We start from the raw sequence: 9,198 nt of genomic DNA on the forward strand, positions 1-9,198 counted from the left end.
GATGGTTATCCACCTGTCCTCTGCTGGCCGCCTCCCCACCGCCAAGAACACCCCCGCATCCTGGCTGTCCCTTTCCTGTCTGGCTGGTTTGACTGCCCGGTCCACCCCGGCCCCACCCAGGAAGGCTCCTCCTGGTCCCCTCTCCAGGCTCATGGGTTCAGAGCCTCCAGCAGACACCTGGCCACCTCTTAGGACTAGGTCCCGGGGTCCTCAGCCCCCGTGGAGGCTGGGCCTCGGCTCCCAGGGACCCGTCCCCACTCAGGATCTAAGCCCTCACCAGGGCCTCCAGCCTCCCCCACGTCTCTCTGCAATGCTCCAGACGGGACTAAGACAGCACACTGTCCGGTCACAGATCTCCCCCTCATGCCCCATATCTGCCACTCTGTTCACATCTCTGCCCTCCCACCCCAGCGGATGGAGGGCCAGGCCCTTCCTTGACTTGTCATGGATTCCCCACCTACTCCACCTTCTCCCTTCAAGCCGGCTAGCCTGTCACACGCTTTCTGTTCGTCCCCACCAAACATGGAGGAGTCATTAACATTCATGGTGCGCATCCTCTGCCCAGCCCAGCATTTGGGGTTTTCCTCCCACCACGGCTGACTTGTTGGTGTCCGCAGTGACTTCTCCATGGCCACCCCAGGGGTTTCCTCTGTTCCCTTGTCCTGACTTCTTAGGGCCCCTTCCTCCTCACGAAGGCTCTCTTCTCTCTCTTCCCCACTCCTCCTCTCTCTCCTCATCATCCACCCCACACCCTCCCTGAGCCGTGTCACCTTCCCTGCGGCTTCCACTCCTCACCTCTGTGCCGACAATTCTCAAATTCTCTCCTGGGCCCATGGGGATCCAGTGGCCTCTGCACGCCTGCCCTGGGTGTCTCCTGGGCCCCGGGAGGATGGGTGGGTGCTGCGGTTTGGAGCTGCGCTCTAGAACCAGACTGCTTGGGGTCTAAGCCTTTGTGCCTCGATTTTCTCTTCCATAAAATGGAGCTATGAAGATGGATGTGGTCAGGATCAGTTAAGGCTTCTAAAGCACTCAGCACACATTTAAATGTTTCAGTGTTAGATTTCCTAATCTGACCTCAGCATCCCCTCCCCTAATGTGCTCCTTGTCCTTGTCCCCATCCCAGGGACCATCCATCATTACCCAGGCCAGAGCCCTGGGCCTTGTCCTGAACGGCGCCCTTCTTTCCTCCCACAGCCTGGCCTCCTGGTCTCCGGAGTGTCTCATCCACCAACCTCCTTTCCGTCCTCCCCAGCCTCTCCCCGCTGGGCCCTGCTCCAGGCTCGGGGCCCCCACTCTTGCCCCCTCCAACCCACTCTGCTTCACACAGTAGCTTTCTCCGACTCAAACCTGACCCGGCCCTCCCTTGTTCAAAGCCCTTCTGTGGCTCCCCAGTGCCCTCAGAACAAAGTCCAGACTCCTTAGCCTGGCGTTCAAGACCTTTTACGACCTGGCCCTTCTCCAGCCATACCTCGCCCACGGCAGTCCCAGATAGGGGAAGAGTTTTGTGAACACACACACACACACACACACACAATCCCCCTAGCTTCGAAAGCCTGCCTTTCCTCTGTCTATCGTAGGAATGTCCCCTTCCCATCTGCCTGAGGTCCGCGATCCGTTGACCCTTCACCTGTCACCTGCAGGGTTCTGCTGCTGGGCGGGGGAGGGGCTGGACCTGCCACCCCAGCCCCCGTTCCAGCCAGCGGCTGGGGTCTCCGACAACAGAACCAGAGCCACTCAGCAACGCTGGAACCCACTCAGGGGGGCGTGGGGCCCCTCGTCCCATGCTGAGAGGGCTTCAGGGGTGGGGTGCAGCCCCTGGCAGACTCGCCGTGCGGCCCAGCGGGCTGGGGAGTGCCAGGGAGGCGGGGGCGAACCTCATCGGGGGAGGCACGTGTGCCGTTCTCTTTCCCCCGCTGGGAGGGTCTTGGGGCCGGCGACGGGGCAGGTGGCCTCGGAGGCAGAGCCTGCAGGGTGGGGGTGGTGGCCAGGCAGTGTCTGGCAGCAGGGGCACCATGGCCACCATCCAGTCGGAGACTGACTGTTACGACATCATCGAGGTGCTGGGCAAGGGCACCTTCGGGGAGGTGGCCAAGGGCTGGCGGCGAAGCACGGGCGAGATGGTGGCCATCAAGATCCTCAAGAATGACGCCTACCGCAACCGCATTATCAAGAACGAGCTGAAGCTGCTGCGCTGCATGAGGGGCCTGGACCCCGAGGAGGCCCACGTCATCCGCTTCCTCGAGTTCTTCCACGACGCCCTCAAGTTCTACCTGGTTTTTGAGCTGCTGGAGCAAAACCTTTTCGAATTCCAGAAGGAGAACAACTTCGCGCCCCTCCCCGCCCGCCACATCCGCACGGTCACCCTGCAGGTGCTCAGGGCCCTGGCCAGGCTCAAGGAGCTGGCGATCATCCATGCCGACCTCAAGCCCGAGAACATCATGCTGGTGGACCAGACCCGCTGCCCCTTCAGGGTCAAGGTGAGTGGGGCTGTCCAGAGGGCCACAGTATCCCTTGTCCCCGTGGCCTCCCAGCTTCCCCCAGCCTTGGACGCTCTTCTGATGCTGACGCTCCCTTTCCCACCTCTCAGCCCTGGTGTTTCCTCGTCCCTGTCCACGATTCCTCTCCCCACCTCCTGGCCCTGAAATCCTTCCCATCTCCCCATCCCACCGCTGACACCCTTTCCCTCCCAGACTTGAGGTCTCCCCATCCTTGTTCAGTTCTTAGCCCAGCTTCTCTGGCCCAGTCCTGTCCTTGTGGGGCTGACATTCTAGTGGAGGAGACAGAGTTGCCAAGATAGATGAGTAAAGTACAGTATGTGAGTGAGAAGCAGAACAGATAAGTAGGGAGGGGGAGGATGTGGGGTGTTGATCGGGGCTGGTGGTGATAAGTGAAACTTTAGACACGGTGGTCAAGGAGGCGTCACTGAGAAGGTGACACTTCAGGGAAGTCCTGAAGGAGAGAGGGAGCTGTGTAGACATTTGGGGGAAAGTGTCTGGCTAGAAAGAAGAGCCTGTGCAAAGGCCCTGAGGTAGGAGTCAGCCGAGAAGATGTGTTTGAGGAGCACTAAGGAGACCAGTGTGGCTTAAGCAGAGTAACTGAGGTGAAGAGGGGGGAAATGGGATCAGGGAGTGCTGGGGCCGGTCATGCAGGGCTTTGTGGGCCACAGAGAGGACTTTGGTTGTCTCCTGGATCCTGGGCAGAGGAGGGGTGTGATCTGACTCAGGTCTTCATTCACAGGGTCCCTCTGGCTGTGTGAGGGAACAGACTGTGAGGGGGCAAGAGCGGGGAGATGGGGAGGGGTTACTGTACTGGTCCAGGTAGGAGATGGGGGTGGGTGGGACTAGAGTCAGGGTAGTGGGAAGAGCGGACACGGGTGGGTTCTGGGTAGATTTTGGAGCTCAAGACCACAGGACTTTCTGGCAAATCTTATACGAAGTGTGAGAGAGAAAGAGAGGATTTGAGACGAAAGCTGTTGGCCTGAGCAACTGGAAGGATGGTGGCCTGCGCGATTCCTCATCTCAGTGATTTTGTCCATCAACAAACATTTACTGAATGTCTGCTCTGGGCCTGACCTGTGCTGGGCACGCAGAGGCGCCTCTTCTGCTCCGTCGGAGGCCCCTGGCCTCCCTCACCCCGTCCCTGACCCCTCTGTCTGCTGGTGGGTTTGTTACTGTCTGGTGATGGGGCTGAACTAGGAGCACCGTGAGGCAGGTGGTCACCACGGTGTCCGCAGCCTCTCCAGGCACAGCACTGTCACGGAGTCAGTGCTAGATGAGTGTCAGAGACACACAGTGATACAGAGACAGGAAAAGGCAGATCATTCTGCTCCAAGAGATCGGACAGATCCACAGCACCTGGCCAGCATGGGCACCCCTACCGTGTCTGTGGAATGAATGAATGTGTGAATGAATCCCACACACGTTGACTGTGTGCTCAGGGTCACTCGAGCTCTCCGAGATTCAGACCTCGGCAGCCTGTGTTCAGAATCCAGATTAATAACCATTTCCTCATACCGCCTTCTACAAAGAGAAGGTGAGGGGCCGGCCCAGTGGTGCAGCGTTTAAGTGCGCACATTCCACTTTGGTGGCCCAGGGTTCACTGATTCAGATCCCGGGTGCAGACATGGCACCGCTTGGCAAGCCATGCTGTGGCAGGTGTCCCACATATAAAGCAGAGGATGATGGGCACGGATGTTAGTCCAGGGCCAGTCTGCCTCAGGAAAAAAAAAAAGAGGATTGGCAGCAGATGTTAGCTCAGGGCTAACCTTCCTCAAAAAAAAAGAGAAGGTGAGGGATGGATGGATGAAAAGCAGAGAAACTCAGAGAGGGAAACTGAGGCAGGGACCAAGGTAGATCATGGAGGTGCCGTGTAACAACGAAGGCAGAAGAGGACATGGGCTTCAAGGAGGTGTCTTCCTAGTGCGTGACACGGGGTTGGAGATGGAGACAGACGCTGAGAGATGAAAGATACAGACGAGTGAGGAGGAGGCAAAGAAAGAACGAGAGAGAGACACAAGAGACAGAAAGAATGAGAATGACAGGGACAAAGGCCCATTCGTTCACTCTTTCCTGAGCCCCTGCTGGGAGCCAGGCACTGTTCTAGGCATCTAGGGCCACAGCCGTGAACAGTCAAAGTCCCTGCCCTCGTGGGCCTGACATTCTAGATGGGTGGAGGAACCATGGCCTCGATATGAAAGTAAAACAGAGAGGATGTGAAGTGGTGTTAGGAGCTACGGGGAAAAACAGAAGGCGGGAGGGGGACGGGAAGGATGGGACTGTTAGGGGAGGCCTCACTGAGAAAGTGACATGGAGTAAAGACCGAAGGAGGTGAGAGAGGAAGCCATGTGGAGATCTGTGGGATGAGCATTCCAGGCAGTGGGAACAGCCAGTGCAAAGGCCCTGAGCTGGGAATGTGTCTGGGTGGTTCAAAGAACAGTGAGAGGCCCGTGTGACCAAGGCAGGGTGGGTGAGGGGGACGTGGGAGCTGCTGAGGGCAGAGAGGGGACAGGGCAGGTAGCTGGAGCCTTGCAGGCCATGGGGACTGCAGCTTTTATCACACAATGTGATGAAGCCACAGGAGGACTCTGAGCTGGGGAGGGACGTGATCTGACCCTGGTGTTCACAGGATCCCTCAGGTGCATGTGAGGAGCAGTCTGGGGGGCAGAAAGGGGAGCAGGGAGACCCGCGAGGAGCCCCCTCCGTTAGCCTGTACAGGAGATGCTGGAGGATACACCCGAAGTGGGGGCTGTGGAGGGACTGCAGAGTGAGCAGATTCTAGATCTGTTCAGAATCAGATCTCAACAGAACCAGATCTGCTGATGGAGGTGTGGCGTGAGAGAGAGGGGTCCTCACCCTCCTCGGCATAAGTTCTAGTGGTGAGAAACAGAGACAGACAGACAAACCCACAAACCTGAGACAAAGGCTGGAGGAGGCGGACAGGGACACAAACGAGAGAGAAAGACTCACAGGCACAGGGACAGACGGTGACAGATGCCAAAAGACCCCGATGAGAGATGCCAGGGGAGGCCCAGATTAGCTGTCCCTACTCCCCGCCCTGCCCACTTGCCCCCCTCCTCCCACTCAGGTGATCGACTTCGGCTCAGCCAGCATTTTCAGCGAGGTGCGCTACGTGAAGGAGCCGTACATCCAGTCGCGCTTCTACCGGGCACCCGAGATCCTGCTGGGGCTGCCCTTCTGCGAGAAGGTGGACGTGTGGTCCCTGGGCTGTGTCATGGCCGAGCTGCACCTGGGCTGGCCCCTCTACCCAGGCAACAACGAGTACGACCAGGTGCGCTACATCTGCGAGACCCAGGGCCTGCCCAAGCCCCACCTGCTGCACGCCGCCCGCAAGGCCCACCACTTCTTCAAGCGCAACCCCCACCCTGACGCCACCAACCCCTGGCAGCTCAAGTCCTCGGCCGACTACCTGGCCGAGACCAAGGTAAGCGGCCAGGCGGGGGGAAGGCGGTCAGTGGGAGGGCTGCTGCATCATGAAAAAATCTAGGTTAGACCTCAGGGAGGACTGGAAGCTTGGGGGTCGGCTGTAGCGGTTATCACAGCAAAAGAGGTCTGGGTGAGACCGAAGGTGGGACTCAAAGTGTCTGGCGGCTTCTCTGATGGCTCCATGGCTGGGGCTGTCCAACTAGTGTGACGAGGTGCGACCACTGGGAGGTGCGGAGGGCTGGGATCGGCTGTGGGGGCTGTAGCAGCAAGAAGGATCTGGATTTAATTCCAAGGAGGACTCGCGGTTTAGGGAGGCCCCTCTGCTAGCAGCTAGTAGGGGCTGGACCCATGGCTCTGGAGAGGACTGGGGGTCTGGGGTCAGTGAGAACTCCGGGTTGGATGATGGGAGGACCAAAGAACATAGTCAGGGGTCTTTGTGCAACAGGAGGAGGGCTCTGGATTAGCCTGGAGGGGGTCTGGTGTTAGGGAGCAGGTGTGGCCCTCCCAGCAGCAGGAGAGCTCCAAGTCAGACCACAGGCAGCACTGGAAGTCAGGGCGCAGGTGTGTGGCCTTCACAGCAACAAGAGAGCTCTGGACCAGACTGGAGGGCAGACTGGAAGCGGTGGGGGGTCGGGGGGTCATCTGTGCCTGAACTCCGCGTTGACCCCGTGTCCCACCAGGTGCGGCCCCTGGAGCGTCGCAAGTACATGCTCAAGTCTCTGGACCAGATTGAGACGGTGAATGGCAGCGGGGCAGCCAGTCGGCTGAACTTCCCAGACCGCGAGGCGCTGGCCGAGCACGCCGACCTCAAGAGCATGGTGGAGCTGATCAAGCGCATGCTGACATGGGAGTCGCACGAGCGCATCAGCCCAAGCGCGGCCCTGCGCCACCCCTTCGTGTCCATGCAGCAGTTGCGCAGCGCCCACGAGACCACCCGCTACTACCAGCTCTCGCTGCGCGGCTGCCGCCTCTCGCTGCAGGTGGAGGGCAAGCCCCCCACGCCCATCGTGGCTGCTGCAGAAGATGGGCCCCCCTACTACCGGCTGGCCGAGGAGGAGGAGGCCGTGGGCATGGGCAGTGTGGCGGGCAGCGGGTCCTTCTTCCGCGAGGAGAAGGCCCCGGGCGTGCAAAGGGCCATCGACCAGCTAGACGACCTGAGTCTGCAGGAGGCAGGCCATGGACTGTGGGGTGAGACCTGCGCCGATGCGGTCCCCGACATGCTGGCCCCGCTCAAGGCGGCTGCCGCTGGCCGCCGGGGGCCCGACTCGGGCCCTGAGCCCATCCTGGCTTTCTACGGCAGCCGCCTGGCAGGGCGCCACAAGGCCCGCAAGCTGCCCATCGGCTCCAAGTCTGACTCCGGCTTCAGCAACCTCATCCAGCTGAGCCAGGCCTCACCGGAGGATGACGGGCCCTGCCGGGGCAGCGGCTGGGAGGAGGGAGAGCGCTGCGGGGCCTCCGCCGAGCCGCCCACCATCCTTCAGAGGGACGGCGATGGGCCAGACATCAAGGATCTGACCATGGATGCTGAGGTAAGCTGGGTGGGCGGGCAGGCTGCAGGTGGCTCTGAGACTGCGCTGCCCTCTGAGCTCCAGGATGGAGGCACGGTGAGCCCGGCCTTGCCTCCCACACATCTGCACAGCCTGCAGCTGGCTCAGGGTCTCCCACACACTAGCCCACCCTGAGGCTGGGACGAGGCTCAGCAAACACGAATGTCTATTCGGGCTCTGATTCGGATTTGATAAGGCTCAGCAAACATGAACGTATATTCAGGATATAAAGTTCAGCACACCCTCGCCTGCCCTTACAATGGATGACGCTCAGTACATACGAATGCACCTTCAGGCCGTGTACAAACTCAGAACAGAGTAATCCACCTACAGAAGGTGATGCAGGCCTGGCACTCAGAACATGGCCTGAACACAGGCTCTCCCACCCTCAGGAAGATGTGGCAAAGCCTCGGAGACAGTAACATACCCTCAGGACACATTAAGGGTCTCAGCACACATCTCTTAAGTCCCCAGGAAGTAAGGAGGGCTCAGCTGGGACAGGAGAGGGGGCAGGCTGGTTGTTCCCAGGGCTGGGGGCTTCTTGGCTGAAGGCCCTCTTTTCTTCTCTCCCACAGAGGCCAGGCCCTGACCTCTTCGACCCCGGCAGCTGTCCTGGGGAATGGCTGAGTGAGCCAGACTGGATCCTGGAGGGCGTCAGGGGGCCTCGGGCTCAGGGGCTCCCGCCCCACCACACCCACCCACACGGTCCACCCCGGACCACCAGCTTTCTGCAGCACGTCGGCGGGCACCACTGATGGTGACCCCACCACTGCCCATTGCTGGGGGCTGTGCTAGCTGGGGTGTCATCCCCTCCTCAGAGCTAGCCCCTGAACCCACAAATTATTCTTACAGAAAGACAGTTATGCAGAAATTCCCCATTCCCCCCACCCCTGGCGCATGCCTGCACACACACCCCGGACACAGAAGGGCCTTGGGGTCTGGCCCATGGCCCCCTTGGCCAAAGACGCAGGGAGGGGGCTGCACTCTGCTGGCTCTGAGCACGCCCTCAGCCCCGCTATCTCTGCCTATTTCAATAAAGAACCGTTCAGCAGCCCTGCCTCGGGCCTGTGCTCCCTGCCCGAGGCTTGGACTGGCGCTGGGGTGGGGTTCAGGCTGGTGCCAGGGCCTTGCTCTCCGGTGCTGCACCCCGTTGGCCACTGGCTCGGGCTGGAGGCTGGGCTGCTGTCACGCTGAGAGGGACAGGCTGTGCTTGGCACACTGACCCATCCCCTAAATATGGTAAGTGCTTGGCACGCGAGAATCCACCCTCAGAACATTCTCAGTGTTGAGCAGGTGCCAACTGCCAAGGTCTCATTGTTGACCTGTCCTCGCCACACGTCACAGGCTTGGCAGACACTCACCCGTGCTGGGGACATGCTGTGTGTGAATTCACTTGACAGGCACATATTCACGCACGGTGCACGCTCCAGTGTTCCGAAATGCGATTCTACCCTTGGGAGGTGGCGGTGTCTCGGCGTGTGCTCATCTGGCTGAGGACATGCTGACTGTGCAGCACACGCTACCCCATGCTGGTCACATGAGCTCAGTTCATACGGGCCCATGCAGTCACACGCTGCATGCTCTGCACACACCGGCTCACGTGCATTGCACACGGAGGGCTCAGCACACGCCAGCCCATGACGGTCACCCACTGAGGGCTCAGCGCACCCCAGTCACATGCTGTGTGCTCAGCACAGGCCAGACACACA

General features: G+C 60.1%; 1 protein-coding gene across 1 annotated transcript; it reads left to right on the plus strand.

Annotated features, from left to right (window-relative positions):
- The first annotated feature begins 1,964 nt into the window (after positions 1–1,964).
- HIPK4 (homeodomain interacting protein kinase 4) lies at positions 1,965–9,193 on the plus strand. Its single transcript, XM_046680874.1, has 4 exons — positions 1,965–2,477; positions 5,584–5,940; positions 6,623–7,471; positions 8,065–9,193. The coding sequence occupies exons 1-4, from the start codon at positions 2,013–2,015 to the stop codon at positions 8,242–8,244; spliced, it is 1,851 nt and encodes a 616-aa protein (XP_046536830.1). The 5' UTR covers positions 1,965–2,012; the 3' UTR covers positions 8,245–9,193.
- Positions 9,194–9,198: the final 5 nt, after the last annotated feature.

The sequence above is a fragment of the Equus quagga genome, chromosome 13 (assembly GCF_021613505.1).
Source record: "Equus quagga isolate Etosha38 chromosome 13, UCLA_HA_Equagga_1.0, whole genome shotgun sequence".
Taxonomy (NCBI): domain Eukaryota; kingdom Metazoa; phylum Chordata; class Mammalia; order Perissodactyla; family Equidae; genus Equus; species Equus quagga.